This window comes from Spermophilus citellus, assembly GCF_964194105.1.
Source record: "Spermophilus citellus genome assembly, chromosome: 10".
Classification (NCBI taxonomy): Eukaryota; Metazoa; Chordata; class Mammalia; order Rodentia; family Sciuridae; genus Spermophilus; species Spermophilus citellus.
The window spans coordinates 30,636,806-30,660,134 of record NC_138197.1 but is presented as its reverse complement, the minus strand read 5'-3'; the positions used below and the strand labels follow the sequence as shown (position 1 = coordinate 30,660,134).

The following is a 23,329-nucleotide window of genomic DNA, read 5'->3' as shown; positions in this document are numbered from 1 at the left end:
ATTTCAATTCATAATACACATATAGAGCACAATTTTTCATGTCTTTGGTTGTACAAAAAGTAGAGTCACACCATTCGTGTCTTCATACATGTACTTGGGGTAATGATGTCTATCTCATTCCACCATCTTTCCTACCTGCCCCCCACTCCTTCCCTTCCCCTTTCTCCCCTTTGTCCTCTCTAAAGTTCCTCCATTCCTCCCATGCTCCTCCCATCCCCATTATGGATCAGCATCCTCATATCAGAGAAAACATTCAGAGTTTAGTTTTTTGGGATTGGCTTACTTCACTTTGCATAATATTCTCCAACTCTGTCCATTTACCTGCAAATTCCATGATTTTATTCTCTTTTAATGCTGAGTAATAGTCTAATGTGTAAATATATCACAGTTTATTTAACTATTAATCTACTGAAGGGTATCTAGGTTGATTCCACAATTTAGCTATTGTGAATTATGCTGCTATAAACATTGATGTGGCTGCGTTACTATAGTATGCTGTTTTTAAATCCTTTGTGTATAAACCAAGGAGTGGGATAGCTGGGTCAAATTGTGGTTTCATTCCAAGTTTTCCAAGGAATCTCCATATTGCTTTCCATATTGTCATACCAATTTGCAGTCCCACCAGCAATGTACAAGTGTGCCTTTCTCTCCACGTCCTCACCAACACTTATTGTTGTTTGTATTCTTACTAGCTGCCATTCTGAGTGGAGTGAGATGAAATCTCAGAGTAGTTTTGATTTGCCTTTCTCTAATTGCTAGAGATGAGTTTTTTCTTTTTTAAAATCAGTATTAGTGATCAACCCAGGGCCTTAAATGTGCGAGACAAGCACTCTACCACAGAGCTACACACCTAGCCCCATGAAAGTGGTCCTTTACCTCTATGGTCTTCCTCCCTCGAGTCCAAAACTTCAGTCTAATCATGCAAAAAAAAAAGTCAAATGGGTTTATATTGAGGGTTATTCTACAAAAAATTTGACCAGTACATCTCAAAACTGATAAGTTCATCATAAGGTCATCAACCATAAGGACAGTCTGAGAAAGTTCCACAGTCTATAGAAGCCTAAAGAGTGTTGGAGACTAAATGTGTCATCCTGGATGCAATCCTGAAACATACAATGGACATTAGGTAAAAACTAAGGAAATACAAGTGAAATGTGAACTTTTGTTAGTATACAATATAGTCTTGAAAAGTATTCTGTGTTTGTAGAAGAAACTGAGTGCAGAGTATAGGGTCTCCCTGTATTGTTGAAGTTTTTCTTTAAAACTATTCTATAATGATATTCATTTAAAGAAATAAAGTAGAGAAAGAAACTAACATACACTATTTATGGAAATGCAAAATTGCACAACTACTTTGGAAAAGATTCTGGCAGTTTCTTACAAAGTCAAACATGCACTTATTGTATGACCCAGCAATTCCATTAGCTGATATTTGCCTAAGTGAAATTAAAGCCTATATTTGCCCAAAAACTGGTACGATAATACTTAGAATAGCTTTATTTGTAATTGCTAAAATCTGGAAACAATACAAACATTCCCTTGTGTAATAAATGGATAAATGAACTAAAGTACATCCATACAGTGAAATCTGTGCTATTCTCCAATAAAAGGGAATGAACTACTGAGCTATAAAACAACATGGATGAATTTCAAGTGCACTGCTCTAAGTCAGAGAAGACAGACTCAAAACAGGCTACATACTGCATGGATACACTTATATAAAATTTTAGAAAAGGCAAACAAGAGGGACATAAAACAGATCTTGGTAGGTTCTGGGAACTGGGTAGGAGATAGACTAGAAAGCCGCATGGGGAGTATATTGGGAAGTATTAGAATTGTTCTATGTCTTCAGTGTTGTTATGTTTATATGACTATATATTTATCAAAATTTGCAAAACTTCACACTTGCAAAGGTTAATTTGACTACATATCTGTAAAGTATTCTTTAATTAAAAATGGAAAGACAAATAATCTTAGGGATAATTGCCACTTTTCAAAATCATTTTTCTCCAAGGGATTTGTGTAGATAATATTCTCACCTACTGCCTTTTCATTGATTTTGTTTCTACGTTTTCAGTTTGCTGAAAGGGGCACTTACTTGTGTGGTTTTATTGTGAATATTATTGTGCTACCTGCTGCTTGGAGACTTATAAGCAGGACCCATAATGCAGGGACATAGACACAGACAGCAGAAACAAAGAAATAAGCACAGACAACAGCCAGGCTCATGCCTGAACAATGGTGACATTAGCTAAGTGCTTCATAATCACCTGCTTTTAATATAATCATGAAGTTGATGAGACCTTACTTTTGTATAAGCCTTGCAGTTTACAAAGCTCTCTCATGTGCATTCACTCATGTGATCCACATTTTATTTATTGTTTTGGTGCTAGGGATCGACCCCTGGGCCTTGAGCATACTAGGTGAGCGCTCTACCACTAAGCAATACGCCTAGTCCTGTCATCTCTTAGAAGGAGAGGAAGATGCTCAGAGTTTTTACCTCTGCACGCTTGCATTCTCTTGGCCCTCTCCATAGGTTGACTAACTTAAAACACATGGTCATTTAGTGTAATGGATACAACTAGTTTACATATTTTATAGAAAAGGAATATAATTATTTGACGGATAAAGAAACAGGTTCTAAGAATCTCTTAACCTCATTTTCCTAGTAAGTATTAGCTCTAAGAGTTCAGAACGAGATATGTCTGCTTCCAAGAAAGTTCCCTTTCTGTTGTCCCATATGTTGGTGATGTGACTTTTAGGAAGAACGAACTTAAGTTAAGGGTATTTTGCCATAAATATTCACATCTTCAATGTACTGGTGACTGGGGAGTTTTAATTGGTTTTCATTGTTACAGCCAGATTATTATGAGTAAAAACTGCTTTCTTCACTGTTCCCTTTACTAGTAATTTCGGGAGCTGGAATGCAGTCTGTAATCTTTGAGTTTTCTCTTAGCTTCTAGTGTTTGGATAGTATCTCGATGTGTGAGCACTGTGTGTATGTTGGAAGCTCTGCCTTCCAAAAAAAAAAAAGAAAAAAGAAAAGAAAGAAAGAAAAAAGAAAGCTAATCACTGTAAACATAACAAGGATTTTTCAACAAATACTAGAATATGTACATCAAAATGAGTATTTTTCAACATAGTTGCTTTGAGAGACCCTCCAATTCAGTTGCTTTTTAATTTTTTTTCTCCTTGGTATTCAAAATAGTCATGCCAGTTTCCTGATCAGATTTAGCTTTCGGGCCCTTTTCCTTGTGTTCTTGCTGGTCTCTGAGCTCCTCCTGGGCAGGCTGAGCCCTTTCCTCACTGTGTCTTCAGAATCTAGCCCACAGCCTGGTCTATCGAAATGCTCAGACCGTGTTGATTGAGTGGAACTAAATCCAGACTCATTCACCAAGACCTTGATCATAATTAGGGAGGCCTCGGTGAGAGCCCCTCGGGGTCTTCAGAATCCCCACTGATGTCGTCAGTCACCAGCCTATCTTCAGTTTTCCTTGTCGATATCTTAAAGGAAAATGCTTCCGAGATACCTTAAAGGAAAACACCAGAGTGAAACATCAGGAAAGCAACGAGTGACACTAAGAATTAATACTGAAGGAAAATGAAGGAAATTCCCTTCTTTTTGATATCTGATCTAAGTTAGAAGATTATGAGTGAGTCCTTTTCCAACCCCATTAGAAATAGAATTATTTCTAATAGGATTATGCTCCCCTCTATTTAGAATGGTCACCACCATAGTTTCCTTGTTCTCACCATCTGATGCAACAATCTATGGGACTAAGGGTCCAGTGACCCCTAGTTATGCAAATCTAAGTATATGATTTGTTTACATATCTGTAAGTCAATATACTAATTACTAAATGACTTCAACCTTAATACTTTCTAGTCCATTTATTAAGCCAACAAAACTCTATGCTTGGTTCCAGACATGCAATGAGACCATTTCTTTCTTCAGGTCCCCATCTGCTCCCTCCCAAGACAACCCTCGCTTCCAAGCTGACTGATTCTTGCCTTTGGGGTATGCTGGTGCCTTCTCTATTTTGTTAGCCTGTGAGACTCTGGGGCTAGTGACCATACAGTCTTTATTCTGTCTCCTCATTGTGCCTGCCTCCAAAGTCTATAAGGAGCGGGCACACAGAGGATTTGAGAAAGGAGTCTTTTAGGCCAAGGTCCTTAGTTTACAGTACAGGCTTTCAAAGGCTAGATGGCACTGTTGCTAGAGCCAGATCAGGTGTGTTCCAAAGTACCAGTGGAGAGAGAAGAGAAAACAGAGCAGGGGGCCAGGAGCCCTCCCTTGCTGAATTTGTCTCAGACTCCCTGCAGATGCCGACCTGCTGGTACAGTGTGCTTTGCACCTTCATAAATGTGGCTTCAGAAGATCTTCACAACAATCACGGGTGGTAGTCAGGACAGCTGTCTTGGTTCTAATTTTACAGAATTGTAGCTCAGCGGGAGCAAGCGCCTGGACCCTAAGTATACCACAATTATACAACAGAACTTTTTATGATTCATGCCTGTTGGCATCCCCCAACTAAAGAAGGGTGGGTCTTCAGAATATGCTGAAAGAGGTCTCTGGTGGGTAATATGTTTATCCCAGGAGAGCAGCCTGGGTGAACTGTACCAGGGGAAAACGTAGAGTTCTTAATCACATCTGTGGAATGGCTCAGCTTAACCTGTGTCTCAAAGTGTTTGCATTTGACACAAAGAGATAAAACAGTTGCTTTGGAGAATAAAAAAATGATACTATATACAGGCTTTTATAAAGAATAAAAATTGTGGCTAATTCATATAGTTATTAGAACTGAGGTCAGTGGTTGATATTTTATTTAGAGGATAATCTATTTAGAGAATGCTGCTTTGTGATTGGGTTGCATCTGCCCTTGTCTATTTCTTTTCTTGATTCATGAAAACAAATAAATAAAACCATCCAGTGCAGAAGACAGGGCAGGTGTAACTACTGTGCCCACTTTACAGATGAAGAGAGAGAGGGTCAGAAATATAAAGACACATGACCAACATCACACAGTTGATGAGTGATTACACTAGAACTTGAGACCAGAGTAAGGGTGAAATAAAATCTTGTCTTCATCTCAGTATCATTTTCTGGGCTATGTCAGCTCATCTAGAAACCACAAAAATTAGGAGGGCCTTTGTTGACATAGAAGGTAAGGCATCTGTGACTAGAAAAATATCTGTACAGAGTGACAAATGATTAATGATGTATAAAAAAATTAAGAACAAAGTATGTTATTTGTGACTTCTGATTGTCTCTACTCTTCTGTTTCTTCCCAGGATGATGAAGATAAACTGACTTGGAAAGATCGGTTCCCAGGTTACTTGATGAACTTTGCCTCCATCTTGTTCATGGTAATTCCCTTGAGGGACCATGTGGCTATGACTGTGTGTGTGTGTGTGTGTGTATCCTGTTATGTGAACGCTGTGGGTATTTTATTCTCTTATGTTATAGCAATAATGAGGGGCGGGTAAAGGTGAAGCCACAGTCCTGCATAGAGAAGCAGGATCTTAGAAAATAGTGAGGCCATTGACCACACATGTTTGAAGTTGGAACTTCCATAGAGAGGGTTGTTAGAGAGTGCCTTCCCATGTCCTCAGACTGAGAATGTGGAGGGGTAATGCTGCTTCGAAGGCTCAGGCTGCAGAACTGTGGCAGCCTGTTTGGACTGTGATTTGTGGAATGGACCAGTACCCAGAAGCCAAAGGAGATAGTCAGCTAGGACTCTAAGTCTGATGTAACAGTGTCCCTAGAGATGCTGAGTTGATTTCCCTGTATTCTACCGTAGAGTTTGGCAACTCATTTTTTCAAGACCTGGGTAATCTCAGCTATGTCAGGGACAGCTGAGGGAGGGAGGAGTCTTTGATTCCTGTTCAAATCAGATCAGCGGGAGGAGTTCATTCTTAGGAGCCAAGATGGGTAAGACAACAGTAACTTAAGCTGCAAGACCTCAGGAAAGCTGAACATCAAAGGAGCAAGTTAGAGTCACAGACACACCTGTCCCAGAGTATTTCTAAGCTGGAATACACAGTAGTTGCAGGGTGGAAGAGGAATAACTTATTCCAAAAATTAGGATTGGAAAAGCATCATAATTTTATGGGCCCACTGGCCAGAGATAACTCTGACCCTGGTTTGAGATTATAATGGCGATTATTTTTACCATCTTGATTATAGAAGACAGGAGCCACATCCTAATCCCAGGCATTTAAGAAGTGAAGGAAGCTTAGACACCATCTAATTCAGCTTCTCATTTTGCAGATGAAGTGCAGAGTTGTCAAAGCTTAGCAGCTAAATTTGTTGTCTTCTCGTTGCCTAAGTATAAAGCATATAGAATATATTCAAGAATATGTGGTGAGTTGCAGTGTATTAAGCTGAAATGATATAAAGTTTAATTTAGCTCTCAAAGCCTCCTACAATATGCATATTGCTATCCAAGAGTTTATCCATTCATTCAAGAAATACTTAAAGCATGCAACTATGTGCTTGGCATTATTATTAGTCACCGAATAAAGCAATAAACAATTTCTTCCTTAAGGAGTTTATAGACAATAAGTAAAACAGACTTCCATCTCTAGTAGAGGTGGGGTTTGTAACATCTCATTTTGCCATAATTGATGAAAAAGTTTGGATAAAAGTATTTTCCAATCTTCTTAAAGCCTTGAAAGGCTGGCAGGATAGTAATAACACTAGGTTGAAATTCAAATGGAAATAGGAACCAAGGAAATAAACCTTGGCCCTAATACTGATTTTACCTTAAGGACAATTTCCCATCTAGGCAAACTTAGCCTTTGGTTTTGCTGGTTTTATAGGAATGAAGAAGATAGAAATCAGGGACTGTGACTGTTTTAAAGTGGAAGAATATTTCACAACAGTGTAATGCAAAGAATTAGCCTCAAAACGTATGAAGAATCATAAACCAATGAAAAAGACAGTGCAATTAAAAACTGGAAAAATAGGTACTTCGTAAGAGAGGAAATTCAAATGGCCAATAAATCTAGAAAAGAGTATGCAATCTCATTAGTAATCATGGAAATTCTAATTTAAACCACAGTAAAATACCACATGTACCCAACAGATAATATGCCATTAAAAAGACTGTCAATAACAAGTGTTGGAAAAGATATAGATCAAAAGAAACTTTTATACACTGCTGGTGGGAGTGGAAATTTCTAACAAAAGACACTTTAGAAATAGGCTGGCATTATCTAGTAAAACTGAAATTTATGGCCTGAAATTCCACTCCTGGGTATATGCCCTGGAAAAACTTATTTGCATGCACAGCAAAATACATGTACAAAAAAAAATGTCTATGGAAGCACTGTTTATAATAACCCCAAACTGGAAATAATCCAAATGCCTATCCCCACTAGAATGGATAAACAAATCGAGGTATATTTATACAATTAAGTCCTACATAGTCACGGAATTGAGCAAACTAATGGCAACATGGGTGAAAGAAACCAAAACAGAAGAATAAATGTGGTTTGATTCTAATCAAAGTCCAGAAAGAAACAATCCTAACTCTGTTGTTTAAGGGTACATACCCAAGTGACAGAACTATAAAGGTAAGCAAGGAAATGATTGCCACAAAGAGAAGCTAGTGAAAGTGGGCATTGGGTACCAGGGAATAGGAAGGAGGGCATGCAGAGATGCTGGCTGTTGATCTGGGTTGTATTGGAGTTTTCTTTGTTCATTCAGCCGTGTGTGCATGTGTATGTGTAAAAGGAATTTGTCCATATGTTCACAATAAAATTTAAAAATACACAATATGCATGTATTAAATAGGTTGGTCAGGGAAGTTCTCAGTAAAGAGATTTTTATCAGGGATCTGGATGAGGGGAAAGAGCCAGTCACATGGGAATTCTAGGGGAACATTCTAAGCAAAGTGAGGGGAGAGGTGGAGTTTGGTGTATAGAGGAACAGCAAGCAGTGGCTAGAGTGTGGCTGGAGCAGAGTACCCTAGAGAAAGGGAGAGGTGGAAGGAATGTGGTCAGAGAGATCATAGGGAGCCAAGGCATGGGCCCCACAGGCCACAGCAAGGACTCGGCTTACCTAATTGAGATGGGAACCCCAGCAGGAGGTTTTGTAGAGGAGTGACCCATTCTGACATCAGAAAGGTCATTCTGCTGTAGTGAGAAATGATGTTAGGAAAGCACAGTTAAGAAGAGGGAGATTGCATGGGAAGCTATTGCAATAATTCAATAAGTATGGTGGCCCAGGCTGGGGAGATAGTGAAAAGTGGTCAGGTGCTGGTTCCATTTCAAAAGTGGACCTGAAAGAATTTGATCTTGTTATATAAAATGCAGAGAAATGGAGCATGGCTCTATGCTTCTATCTTTAACTAATAAAAAGGCTGCACGTATCACTTACTGGGATGGAGAGAAATTCTAGAGTTGTTCTCATGAATGGATCTGACTCTAGAGCTCAGCTTCTCATCCAGGCTGGAGACATAATAGGTTATGGATGGTATTTAAAGGCAAGAAATTGCATGAGATCACCAGGGGAGTGAGGTAAATAGGAAAGAAAAAGTTCAATGTTATAGTTTGGGAACACACGAAGAAGAGGCCAGAAAGAAGATTGAAAAGGAATAGCTAGGAGAGAGCTAGGGGTCAAGAAAGTGTATCAAGAGGAGGGCAATGCATTGCATCACATGTAACTGAGAAGCCAAGGAAGAAGAGACTGAAACTAGCTTATCTATTGTCTGGGAAAAGACCTTGTACCATCATCTTCAGCTCATCAACAAATAAATCACTGACCACCATCTGACAAATGCTGAAAACCAGGTCAATGCTGGATCATCTTGAAAGTTTCTTTCTTTTTTTCTTTTTTACTTTGATAGAGATCTTCTAAAGCTAGACTGAGGATGGGAATTTTGTGTGTGTGTTGTTTAGAAATAATATGTGATTGCCTTTTAAAAAACAAAACAAAACCCATTTTCAACCCACTCAACTCCTAATCTTGAGATAAATGCAAGATTATGTTTCAGAACCAAGAACTAACTGATCATCATGCCATGTTTGGGGTTCCCCATCTGCCATGAGCAGTGCTGAGCCCAGGATGTGTGAGTGGGGGCTGGGAGTGAAGTGTAAGATTGCAGGGGAAGCAGGTAACCCCCTCTGGATCAGCCTTTGAAAGTCCAGTCCTCAAGCCTGGTCTAAGCTTACTGACCTGGGACAATTTTTATAGTACCTCTTTTTTTTTTTTTTTTTTTTGCTTTCAGAAGTAATCTAGGTTGGATAATAATCCAAGTTGTACAATAAATTATGTGGTTCCCTACCTATTAAATTTTTATTAATTTTTTTAATGTTTTGCTACTAAGGGTTGAATCCAGAGGCACTTTATCACTGAGCCACATCCCTGGCCCTTTTTATTTTTAAGTCTCACCAAGTTGCTTTAGGCCTTGCTAAGTTGCTGAATCTGGCCTTGAACTTAGAATCCTCCTCTCTCAGCCTCCTGAGCTGCTGGGATGACAGGCATGTGCCTCTGTGCCCAGCTAAAAATTCTTTTTTGGTACTATCTTTCCCTTGTTTCTTTATGTTTTTTTTTAAAAAGCTCAGTCTTCTAGAAACAAAAAGGAGGAACAAAAAGAGGAGCTTGCAGTTATCCTAAACAAGATGTGGAGCATGAAATCAAGGAGCTAGGGTGGTGGTTAGGAAAGAATAATATTTTGTCAGGAAATGATGGTCTACCCAGAGCACCTACTTCAATAAAGACCAATAAAGATGAGTATCTCCCATCTCCTTCCTTCCTCTACCATTTGTGACTGCTCCTTGGCAGAAGATGGCAGGACCACAGCCACTAGGAGAGATTTAGAGGTGCTGTATGCCAGTTGGGTGCAATTTTTATGGGGTGACAAGAGCAAAGAAAAGCCCTTTGCCATTTCATTTGCCCTGTCATGTTGGAAGACGGCTTGAACAAAGAGAATTCTCTTTCTTTTCCAATCTTCTTGAGTTATGAGGTTTTTTTCTTTCTCCTTTTTTGAATTAACTCTTTGTTTTCTCTTTTTGTTATTATTTTTAATTGTTAAAAATTATACATAATAGTGGGCTTCATGGTTACATACTTATGCATGCACACAGTGACAATATAATCTGGTCAATTTTATTTTGCAGTACTTTCCCTTTCCCTCTCTGCTTCCCTCCTCTGGTTCCCTTCCTTCTACTTTACTTCTCTTTATAAGGTGGGGGATTGTCAGAGGCCATATCCTTCTCCTACAGCCTGAGCTGTCCCCTCATGCCCAATATGATCATTTACTTACACCTGTGGGCTGGGGAGCCACCATTGGAAACCTACTCCTACTCCCTTGCCTGGATGGCTGCAATAGCACCTTACATCAACTCCCTGATTTTGCACTACCCCTTACAGATCATCAGCACACTGAGTTTTATTTTTTAAAACTTAATTCAAATCCTATCACTCCTCTGCTTAAAACTTTCTCATTTCCTGAAGTACGGAAGCCAAAGCACAGGGCTGACCTCTCCTCCTGCCCACCCATCTCCTACCCGGCTCTCTCCTTGCTCACTCTGTACCAGCCACCATCTGCCTCAACACCTTCCCTCTCATTCCTTCCTTCAGGTGCTTGATGAGAGGTCCCCTTCTCACCTTGGCCTTTCTCAACAACCCTATTTAAATTGCACACTATCCCCATATTCCTGTTTAACTCATTTGTCCCCACAGTTTTTATCACACCAGAGTTATTGTATATTTTATCTATCTATGTGGTTATTGTCTGTCTTTTCCCACTAGAAGATCAACTACACAAAGGGAATAATTTCTGTTGTAAAATTTTTATTAACACATTGGTTACACATATTAATGGGAGTCCATGTGGTATTTCCAGACATGCATAAAGCATGCATTGATCTTATTCAACCACACTTCTTCCACTCTCACCCAGCTCTCCTCCCTTCCCATTCTCTAGTAATATCTCTTCTGCTTTCAGATTGACTCTTTTAAAAATAGTTTCCACATATGAGAGAGAATATGTGATGCTTGTTTTCCTATGTCTGGCATATTTTTTTTTAACACAGCATTCTCTAGTTCCATCCATGTTGCTGTAAATAACAGGATTTCATTCTTCTTTATGGCTGGATAATACTCCATTATGTATACATACCACATTTTCTTTACCTATTCATCTGCTGATGAGCACCTAGGCTAATTCCATAGCTTAGCCATTGTGAATAGTGCTATAATAAACATGGGCATGTAGGTATTTCTTGTATGCCAACTTCATTTCATTTGGATATATACTCAGGAGTGGGATAGGTGAAACATATGGTAGTTCTATTTTAACTTTTTTTATATGAACCTCCATATTGTTTTCAATAGCGTCTGTACTGATTTACATTTCTGCCAACAATGTATGAGCTCTTTTTTTTCTGTACAATCTTGCCAACTTTTATTATTTTTTGTCTTTTTGACAATAGCTGTTGTAAATGGAGTGAGATAGTATCTCATTGTGGTTTTGATTTCCATTTCCCTGGTGGCTAATGATATTGAGCATTTTTTCATATGTTCATTGAACATTTGTATTTCTTCTTATAATTTTTTTTTACTGACACTTATTACTGTGATTGGCAGATAGGAAGTGCTTCAGACATGTGTTAGAATGAATGACTGAGAGATAAACAAATTATTTAAGCGGATGTCAGGTGAAACTTATTATGTCAGTGATAAAGCCATGATGTGTGTGTGTGTGTGTGTTTGTGTGTGTTTGTGTATGTGTGTGTGTGTTGAGGCTTTTTGTTTGGTTTTGTTTTTTGTTTTTTGAGCCACTAGACTACTGCATTGTATCCTAGGTTGGACAATCTCCCACTGGATCAGCAGAGATTGCTTCTGCCTTATGCATTTCTGCATGCTTCTCCTCTCTTTTCTGGAAAGTTCTTCCTCTTCCTTATTCTTTCCTCTAAGTCTTTCCCATAGGAATCTATCTTAAACTTTTTTCCACAAGGTTTCCTCTGACTGTTCTACTCTCGGCTGAAAGCTTACCAGAAGCTCATGAACCAAGTGAGGCCTGTGACTGATTAGCTACTTACTAGGGTTACCCTGTTGTATGTGTGCAATGATTTCTCAACTTTGCTTCAGAGCGGAAGTCCTGGAGTGTAGGGACAAAGCTATTTCTTCTTCCTTTTTTGTAGTGTCAGATAGTACTCTGGGATCTGTAGCCTGATTTAACATTGCAGTACCATTTTTTATGCCCCAGAGATCAAGTTATGGGATTAAAACACAAAAGGCCACAGGAACTATGCTAATGTGATCATATGCAAGGTGACCAGGTCACCCATAGCTGAGAGTCAGTAAATTTTTGCCAAGCTGCCTCCACACTGAAATGGCATAAGCCATAGAATGTGACCCCAAACCAATTTTCTTTCAATATAGTTATGGGAGACTGATCACAAACATGCAATAATATACCCAGTGCAGTGGTTTACATAATAGATGATAAAAATTGTTATATTTAATAAATGAAGTTAATTATATCATACAGACACAAGTAATGGACATGGTATTGGATTTTGCCAGAAGACCTGAGTTTTAATATCAGGGTGGGATTGTAGACTTAGGAACTATAGAGCAGGGCTGGATCATCATTAGATCTCATTTATAAAAAGCATATCTTGCATGGCCATTGTAGTGATTAGTGCAGGGGAAGATGTGCATCGAATAATGACATCAGGAAGGCACCCTTAGCATCTCAGCTCTGCCATGTCCCCTCTAGGCCTTAGATCAATTAGATTGTTGCTTCTTGGACCTCAGTTTCCTTTTGTACAAGACCAAAGCCTCTCACCCACGTCCCATGCTGGTGGTGGAAATGGGGTTCCCCTCGGTGGAATGGGCTGGTTGAGAAATAAAAGCTAAGAAAAATAGAGTGGTGAAAAAGACCACAGAACACAGAAAGTAGTTTCAAAAGCGGGGACAGGACGGGCAAGCCGATCAGATGGATTGAGCTTCTAGACTATGGCAAAATGGAGCCTGCGCCTGCTTTATTTATATCAGGAAACATCAAAGGCCTTCCATGGAATGTTCTTCTCCAAAAAAGGTTAAAGGTGGCCTGTCCAGTTCCCAACAGGTTACTACTCCCATCTCCAGAGCTACGATGAGGGATCTTCCTAGCAGAGCGGATATAAAGTTTACACGCATTGGATAATGTATTGCCCATGGGAGAGCCACCGATAGTTCGAAATGCCAAACCTAAATCTCCCTAGCTACCATACTGAGAGAAGATCCTCATGTAATTTACAGATGGTTTCCCGCAAAAGCCTATATGAGAATGATTCCTAAATGTTAAAATTCTTTAATTCCTACCACAATCCAGGAGACTAGGAGTAGAGCCATACCAGTGGCTTTGAGCAAATCCCTTCCCTTTGCCATGCCTGCTTCTTGGTCTGCAAAATGATCACAGGACTGAGTTGGTGCTCTTCAAGTTTTCCCAGCTTGAAAACTGTAGAAGCTAGAGATGCTCTTGGAAATAGCAAAGGAGAGGTTCAGAACCTGATTTTTTCAAGGGATAGAAAACAAAGACCAGAGAAAATAAGGCTGCAAAGAATAATCAGAGACTGGAGAGAGGGTGTTGGAGATAGGGATACAGGGAAAGAGAGGCTAGGGATGAAGAGGGCTTCCGAAAGTGAGCACAGAGGTGCTTTTGGACCCGAATAGGGATCTTGTGAAAATGCAGATTGCAAGTCAGTAGGCCTGGAGTTGTATATGAGATTTTCCATCTCTATCAGCTCGAGCTGGTGTAACTGAACTGGACCACACTTTGAGTGGCAAGGAAGGGTGTTCTGCTCCCGACTCTAGCAGCCAGGCCTTTCAGAGAAGCCCAACAGCCCATCTCCTCCCCTTGGGGTCCCCCATGTCCCTCCCCCAAAACCCTAAAGCAAAGGATGCTTTTGCTATTTTTTTTTCTTCCGTCGTTCACCCAATCGTGCATGCATGAGTGCACACACACACACACACACTCCTCAATGACCTGACCTCCACTGCTTCATCAATACTTCCATCACTGGTCTTCACTGCAAAAGTGATTTTGGGGGAAAAGAATCTCACACCACATTTTCCAGGCCCTTACTGTCTGGCGGTGACAATCCCAGAGGAGCAGGAAGTGAAATGTCTACATTGTTGGAGCAGGGTGATGTCATGTCCAGGTTTTCCCACTCACATGGTAGTCATCCCTCCTTCGTCCTGCAGGCTGGTGTCTCTGTTGTTCCCACCCCCACCCTGAACCCTAAGTCAGGCCTCCCACAAAGTGTTTTCCCCATCTATCCTCCCCTACACATACACACACACACACATACACACATTTTACCCAGAGAACACTACCTTCCTGCCTCTCTTAGCAAGGGCTTCTTTCTCACACCATGGTCCACAGGGCATATACTAATATTTATAAAGCATAACAACAGGATAAAAAGCTGAGTCTGCCACCAGTACCCCCAGTTTCAGCATCGCCAACACTCCCTGGAGCTCTGAAGGTGTCTATATCTGGACACATCTGCAACCCATTTCCAGCCTACCAGAGTGTCATTCACACTGCCTGTGAAGCCCTGCCCAAGCCTCAGCCCCTCCTCTCCTTCTTCCCTCCCTCCAGAACATGTAGTCCAGCATAGGTTCTGCTTTCAGAAACTTATACCTGCCCTTTTCTCCCCCTACTTTTCCCATTTAGCCTTCATAGCCAGTGCCACTCTCCCCTGTTCCCTAGAACCCCACAGCCTCATTTGCAGAAAAAATGCTTAAAAAAAAGGCTTCAAGAGACTGAAGCAAATTAGAATCACTCTGAGCACAGGATGTACCTAGCAGTTGCCTTTCCTCCCTCTGTGCTCTCAGAAAGGCTTACCCAGGGCACTTTCTTCTCACAGCATCCTGTAAATGGTCCGTCCTTGGTTGTGATGGGGAGAGGAAGGAGAGTGGGGATATAGGAAAGGAGTGGGGCTCTTGGGCTGATGTAGGTCTAGAAGAGTCCCTTATTATTCTTAGTTCTAGAAATAGGAAATAGGGGACTTGGAGGTCAAGTGGCTGGTACATTTCCTTTTGGAACACAGCAGCGAGAGATTTACGTACCAAGTGAAAAATATGCCACTCCCATTTTAAGTCACCTGATAGAGAAATCATCCTGAGGACTGAGTTTGAAAATATCACTCCTGATTTATTTCCCCCCTTTTTTTCTCTTTTGAGTAACACAACAAGCCATAGCTCATCCCTTTGCAGCTCAAACACCTTTTTCTGTGGCTTCCTATTTTATTTCATGGATGGTCCAGCTCAAATCCCACTTCCTCTATAAATACTCCCTGGCCCACCAGATCTGCTTGGTCCCCTGTACTCTGAGTTCTTTCAGCAGCTATGCTCTTTATTTAGCACTTAATGCATTCTTAAATATTATTTATTATTGTTCAAAAGTGAACAATAATATAGTCAATTGAAACATACTTAATGAAAGAAATTACAGGGTGTGTTGTACACTGCACAGTTTTCCTCCAGATTTGTGTGTGTGTATACGTGTATGCATGTGTGTGTGTGTATTTTAGATTGTTCAGAATCTGCTTTAAAACTAAAGATATTCTCCCCTGGAAAATATACCTACACTCAGGATTCTGCATAAGGATTTGGTGGGTTTGCAGATCCTTTATTGTTCACTGAAGGATTGCAGTTTAATAACACCTTATGTAGCAGACAGTATTCTAAACTGAACAAATAGTAGGTGCTCAAGAATTGCTTGCTGATGTGTGTCTCTTCCTGTTTGCCATTAACAGATTGCCCTGACATTCTCCATTGTCTTTGGGGTCATTGTGTATCGGATCACAACTGCAGCTGCTCTGTCTCTCAACAAAGCCACACGCTCCAATGTCCGGGTGACAGTGACAGCAACAGCAGTCATCATCAACCTCGTGGTCATCCTCATCCTGGACGAGATCTATGGTGCTGTGGCCAAGTGGCTCACCAAAATTGGTACTGTGTCGCCAATCCTGTGTTTGTGTTGGAAGTACTTGAATATGATCAATCCAATGTGTGGAAGGTGTCCAGTAATAATGACTCCAAATCTCAAAAGGGATGGGAACAGGATGCTTTGCACAGTGCATTTTAATTAGAAGAATGCAGAAGGGCAAAAGCTGTGTTCTTATAGGGCTCACCAAAGGGCTTTCCCTAAAGATGGGAATCCTTCCTGTAGCATGCTTGATTGATAGTCCTGTGGCCCATGTTGATTGCCTCATGGGACAGGGAACTCACTATCCCCTAAGGATAATCCATGGGGTCTATTCTTTCGAGCAAGGTAGATTCAACGCTTTCTGTTGAAAATTATAGAGTTTAGTTCTCCTCGTTTTCCCAGCAGCATTAATAAAGTGGAGGAAAGCCTTCTGATACTTGAGCCCAAGAGGGTCTTATCTATCCCAGAAAAATCCATGCATTCCCCAGACACTGAGCAGACTTCAAAGGGACATATCAAACTTCCCAAGCTTCAAACCAGTGAGAAAAATGTAGTGGCCTCAACATGCAGACATGTCATTTGAGCTGCGACCTGCTGTTGCCTGAGCACCACACATTGGCATTTGCACTTATTAGATGGGGGAGGCCTGAGAGTCGAGACCCTTTCCTCATTGTACTCTGGGTGGCCTGAATACACCTTCCTTTCTTGAATTTGGGGATTTCTTTTTTGACTGTAGGGGCTAGGAGTCCCAGCCTCTTGCTCACCTCATAGAGAAGTGGAGTGAATGGTATAATGTCTTTAATTCACCGACCAATCAGAAGTTAGACACTCCATAAAACTCCTCAAGAGAGCCTTCCCAAGAAGACCAGAGAATTCCAGAAGGCTACTATGTTGGTGACTTTCCCCAGCATGGCCTTTCCTCTTAGACTATACACGGTAGCACCGATGTCTGACTTCTATGTGGGTCTAGGCAGTGTACCATCTGGAGTGCAGGTCTGACCTACAGAGTTATAAGTATTTTCTGCGTTAAGTATCTGCATAATTATAAATATGATCTATGTTCCTTCTAAGATTCTTGAGAAAAAAAAATTTAATTCAGTGTGTTTGGCAATTTACTATATAGTAGTCTATAGGAATACTTAGTAATTCTTTAGGGCGCTTAGGGGAGTCTTGGAGATAGAAGGACCTAACTGGAGAGCTCAGAAAAGTAGTGTTGGGTGGGCATGTGTGTAGGAAGGAGGGAGTGGGCAGGAGAAGTGGAAGGTTCCTGGAAGAGGAAACAAAGGGAAGTGTGGCACTAAAGGGACAGTTCTGATCCCTTGGGTTCACAGAGAGGTAGGTGGCATGTGGGCCACGTGGACCACTAAGAGAATTTTGGCGGATCTTAATGCTAGTGGAACAAAAGAACCAAGCTTAGCATACAGGAAAAAGAGCATGATGTATGTCCAGGAAGCCAGAGTATCCCAGGATGGTGGCTCTCTGGGACCCATGGCATACCCAGGGGTGGGAAACTGGGCCCAGGGAGTTGGCCAATACCGGGCTTTATTTTTCAGTGGAAAACTTTAAGTTCCAGGCTCAGGAAGTATTTGCTGGAGTTCAAAGGTGAATCTGAGCAGGAGTACCATCCTCCTGGTTTGATTACTGAGCCAGGAGAGAAATAAAACAAAGGCAGAAGTAGACTAAAGCCAAGATAGGAGCTTTAAAATGGAAAAAGTCTGCATTGAAGGAAGTCCTCTGTAGGAAAGCCAGATAAGCTTCCTAGTACCAAATTCCTGACAGATTTATCTTTCTACAGCAGGACAGGGTGCACAGGCAGCTTTACCAGTCTTTGCACAGGGAAGATCACAGGACATTTGCTTTCTGCTGGTAGTTTGCTTCAAAGGAAGGGCAGAGACAGCTGACTGGCAAGGAATGCCAGTGTCACCCTCCATACTTTCTATCACTGAAGAGGAGAAGTGAGTGAGGTGGGGAGACAAACTAAGCCAAGCTTTTCACTCCTGGTATTCCTTCATGTGGAGGGACCATGCCTCTCCACATGGAGGGATATCAGGAGTAAAAAGAAATGTCCTGGTCCTCTATACCTGGCCCCAATCCAATACTACTGAGGAGTTTTCTAAGAAGATGATGTGCTGGAAATATTGCTTGCAAAATTACTCAGGCCAGGGTATAAAAACAATAGAATAGAGAAAGGCAGGAAGACCTAATATAAGGGAGGTTACTGAGTGCATGGACAGGAAGTGAGGAAAAGAGAAACAGGAAGTCAGTGATGTAGAAATTTCTTCTTACCCTCTATTTGAGTTTTCTTACACAGTTCCAGTAAGTTGTAAAGATGGGAGATATGGAGATTGATCAACTATCAGAAACTCATTAACAAGAGTTTAACCAACACTCCCATGTACAAGCCTGTGCCTTGAACTCTTTTGTTTAAATCATAAGCAAAGTGGCCATACACCAATTTCTATTCTGTGAAGCTGTATCTGCTGTTTCTATCAGTACTCTCCCAATCACCCAAAAAGTTTAGGATACTTCAGTTTGTTAAGCCAATGCCCCATGCTCCATTAAAGAAAACAATCTACACACTGGAAAAGAGATGGCATTCTTTCGTTCTTTGTGGCAGCAAAACTCAAATGTGTTTTTAAACTACAAAATTTTTCTTTTAGCCCATTTTGTCTTCATAAAAACTATAGCCTATAAGGGAAGTATTACGTCCTAATTTTACTAAGATTCAAACTCAGATTCTGCCTTTAACGTGCAGATACTTTTAATCCTATTTTGGTGTAAGTTTCCCACCATTTGTATGGAGTTGTTACATTGGGTATCTGCTTAGGGACCATGTGGGTGTTGTCTTGGGTTGTTGCTTTTGTTTGTCTTACATTGGATACTCCCAGAGTACTCAGAAAGGCACTGTTGTATAGTAGGAGATCACTAAATTCAAGAATCCAGTGGAAGAATCTTTGAGTTCCTCTTTCTTCCCATCCCTCAATTGTGTAGCATTGGGCAGCAGGGAACTTTTCTGGGTCAAGTTTTACGGATCCTTTCTTCATATGAATGATTTTCCATCCTCTATCCATGAATCACCACCCTGTTGGGCAATTTCGAATCCTAAACCTCTATGCTTTTGTCTTCAGCCTCTCTCTGTGGGCCTCTATTTTGGAAATCCTCACACAGTCATCCTTTCTTAAACAGTGGATTTGGGGACATCACCACTATTCAGTCTCCCAGAGCACTGTCCTTTGCTCCTATGACAGATATAAACCTGGATTTGAGGATCTCAACCACCTACCCTCACTGTCCTCCTGCACGCCAGCCAACCCACTCAACTCATTGTCACTCCAGGCCACTCTCTAACCTCCCTCCCCTGGGCCTGGCTCATGCTGCTGTAGCTGCTATCACCACCCTGGGCGACCCTCTCTATAAAGTGCACTTAAAGCTTCCTTCTCTGTGGGCACTCCTCCCTCAATGATTTTCCTCCCTTTTCTCTAGCATAGATCTTTCATTCAACTTGTTCATCAATCAGTTGTTCATGGAGTGCTTACTTTGCGCCAGCCACTATTTGGGGAACACAGCAATAATAAGAGTCCAGACACTGTTGTAATGATGTTTTCATTGTGGTAAGAGAAATTCAGTAAAGAAGAATATTTCACAGAGCCTAAGAAATGTGTGATGTGATGGGGCCCTGCGTATGGGACCAGGTGGTCAGGAAGGGCCTTCAAGGTGGTAACTTTGTAGGTGAGACCCAAATGACAGGGGGGAAACTTCCACACAAGGATCAGGAAGGAGCACTCAAGGAAGACAGAGCAGCAAAGACAAAGGCAACAGGTGGGAATAAACTTGGAGGGGGTCATGTGCTGTTGGATCTTATTGCTCATATTTTCACGTATTCCCGTATTAGAATAGACTAAGCCATGCTAGGGTAATATATCGTCTTCAAATATTGGCCACATAATATAAAGTAGTGTGTGTTCTTGCTCACACTACATGTCCAGTGTGCCTGCTGCCACTCAGTGACTCAGACTGATAGAGCCCGTGGAGAAACTAGAGCTTGAAGGTCTATAGAGGCTATCAGATACCTCCACCTGGAAGCATCATCATACCTTCTGATCACATTTCACTGGCTAGAACCAGCCTAATGATGAAACAGTTGGAACATGTGTGGAAGATTGTGGCCATCCTGTGAGCAAGACAAGTCTCTATCACTTGCTCCCATCAGACTGCAAGGCTCTTCAGGGTAGTGACTTTGTCTTTTATTTATTTATATGCCCTATAGTATTTGGCTCATGGTGGATCTTAGCACATATTTGTGGAAATTTTTGGTAAAATGCATCTCTCTCTTCACTCATGCAATCAAGAAGAATTTTTTTTTCAAGAAAGCCCACAGGTTAGGCATTCTGTAAGTCACAGTAGAGGCTGCCATGAGCGTTCAAGTGTTCACTACTTTTGACTCGGCTTGCCTGCATAAGGATTGGAGGAAACTTTGAGAAGAACAAGACAATGGCAAAGTTGTCCCAATAGGATAGTGACTGACAGATGCAACGGGGGATCAGAGGATTTGAACTTTCCTTGATGTCAAAGAATACTCACACTAGCAGAGATTATCATACAAAGCAGGTGCCCAGTATACTAGCAGGCCGAGGTATGGTTTCAGGGTCGCCACAGGCCCCTGCAGGGACATAAAGCTGTGAATAATGCCACCTAATGGAATGAGAAGTCTGCTAGGCTTAGGGGCTTGCTTTGCCATTCTCACGCTGGGTTAATACCCATCTGGCTTCCTGCCCCAGATCTCCTGATAGTTGAGGAGGCTATGACAATGTGCTTTACTTACCAGGTGCAAACAGCTGGTGAAAACAACCCCAACAAGTTCTCAAGAGTTTCCTACAAGGCTGAGTGATGAAGACTAATTTTCTGGGAGTATCCCTCCATGGGCGCAGGCATCAGGCCTATTGGAGGTTCATCTTTGCCCCAAATATTTATGACAAAAGACAAAAAATGTTAGATGCCTTGTGAATAATCAACTCAGCAGTGGTAGATAAGGACTGTCATTTTCTCCCTGGCTTCCACTGTGACAGTGGTAATGAGCTTGGGTGCAAAGCACCCTATAATACAGAAGCAGCTCAACACTGGTGAAATGGGGTTGTGCAAAAACTGGAGGTGGCTGGGGAAATGGGTGAAGCTCTGAAGCCTTGTCAGACAGGGAACCTGGCCAACTAAGGCTGCCAGTGTACAGAGTGTGCAGCCAGTTTCAGCAAACACCAGTAATTGGAATTAGTGTCTACAGGGGCAAGGATTCTAGGAAGTGGGGAGAATGAGGTCTTTCCTGATCCCTAGTGGTCTGTAGTAACCACTACAATTTTTGGAGGGATGATAGGTGGTGGTTATAGAGAAAAGATCCAAATCCTGGGGGAGGAAGCGAGCAAGAGCTGGACAGGACATCAGGATCCCAGACCCATAAGCAAATAGGACAGGCTTGGGTGTGGTGGGAGGCCAAGGCATGAGACCAGGAAGCAGAAACCAAGCTGGCCATATTGAGGCTTGCTTCCCCTTTGGGTCAGCACTCAAGGGCCTCCTGTGCATTTCAAGCAAGAGGCTTCTGAGCAGCACATTTGGAAGTAGGCTGTCTGAAAACTACAGGCTCTCATGGCCAACAAAGGCCTGTGTCATGCTTGGTTTGGAAGGGGGTCTGTCCTTACTCCATTTTGCAGGAGATGAGGCTGTGGGCTAGCAGCAGGCTTCTAGATTGAATCATCAGAATGACAAAGGCTTGCCTTATAGGCATCCTCCTCCTCCTCTTCCTTTTCCTCCTTCTGATCCTCCACTTCCTCTTCCTTTTAAAATGGTATGCAAAGTACTGAGTGGTTTGTGGAGCCCTGGAAAAGATCAAAATTCAAAACTTGATGTATAGTTTCTCCTGAGTATGATTTGGCACAATCATGAGGTTGAAATATTGCCAGTTGGACCAGCATAAATTGGGGACCATCTGTATATTTAATCTTCAAAGCAACCCCAATGGGGTAAGTAATCCTAACACTTCCATTCGGAAGATGAGGAGACTGAGACACAGAGAGACAACAGAAGAGAGGTAAACAATAGTCCCCAGGTCACAGGTAGTGAGTAGTGTGAGTCTGGCCTCAGTGTCCTTACTGATGCTTTGATGCTTGACTGTCTAGTAGCTGTCCTTGTTCCTCAGGAAATCTTAAATATATTGGGAAAATAAAAGAAAATATGGCAAAGGACCCAGGAGATTTAAAATGCAATGTACCCACATGTGAATGAAGGTGGTCAGATGGCTCAGAGGATGGTGACAACTGAGTGGATCAGGTGCCCCATTCTGGGAGGATGGCTCTGGGGACATGCTCTGAGTCCAGACACCTGCCTCAAAGGCTTGCAAGCACAAGTAGGTATTAAGGGTTCATAGGTTTAGGGTTTCCACATGCTTTATTAAGTTTTTAAAATGAAAGGAGTTTTGAAGAAATTTCCATCAGGAAGTCTTGATTGTAAAACATGTCTTCCTATTTTAAGCTGCCCTCATCAAAAGGCTATAATATATTAGTATAAGGAGAGAAGAGAGGGAAGAAAGGAAAAGGGAAGGGGAAAAATCAATACCAAAGACACCAATGACTGTCAGGGCATCAAAACTTTCTAAAAAAAAAAAAAAACATTTGGAGTGTATGGTGATGGGTCTAATTTCCCATCAAATGTAGACAATGTGTTTTTGGAGTTTTGCATGGTGAAAATCTTGGCTTTATTGGACTGAGGGCTCTGGACAGGGGTATGAAAGTTGCAATGAGCCTGCCCAGGAGCAGAGGTCCAGGGCAAGGGGCTGAGAATGGGTTGGAGAGAGACATTATGTGGGATGCCTAGAGTGCTGGGAATTTGAAATCTGGCCTGAGATTCAGGTCTGCAGGATGATATTCCCTTCCCTTCTTTCTCTGTCACCAGCTCTTGACTCACTGGGTGGCCTCAGGCAACAGGGTGAGGAGACTAGGCTTCCCCATCTGTGAAGGCCGTGAAAGGGTATAATGACAGGGGATTCTACCATTGTCTGAAGGCCCCTCCATGATGTCAGTGCAAATTATTGAGAGGAGGCTGTTATAATTTAAAAAAAAAAGATGTAATCATGGATACAGCCCATGATTGTAGAGAAGTTCATACTATTTTGCTGAAACCATTATTAAGTAACACTGCTACTTACAATAGTTCAGAATAACTGCTCAGGAGTCCTTCCCAACATGAGCTATGGCTATGAACACAACTCGTTCATTTTTCCACTTAATCACTAAAGCATTCATCTCTCCTCTTAGTAAGACATCCCATATATTCCTTCCCTCTGAATTTGCTAAGAACCTGGAGACCTAGACCAGCCAGGAAGGAAAGAAGCTATGGTGGTCATTCTCTGT

At 41.5% G+C, this 23,329-nt stretch overlaps 1 protein-coding gene across 1 annotated transcript in view; it reads left to right on the top strand.

Annotated features, from left to right (window-relative positions):
* The window catches only part of ANO2 (anoctamin 2), a 347,356-nt gene that overhangs the window by 265,273 nt on the left and 58,754 nt on the right, over window positions 1-23,329 (top strand). Inside the window, exons 15-16 of the mRNA XM_081309365.1 lie at window positions 5,293-5,367; window positions 15,763-15,958. Coding sequence (XP_081165491.1) covers window positions 5,293-5,367; window positions 15,763-15,958 — 271 coding nt within the window. The remainder of the gene's footprint in view (window positions 1-5,292; window positions 5,368-15,762; window positions 15,959-23,329) is intronic.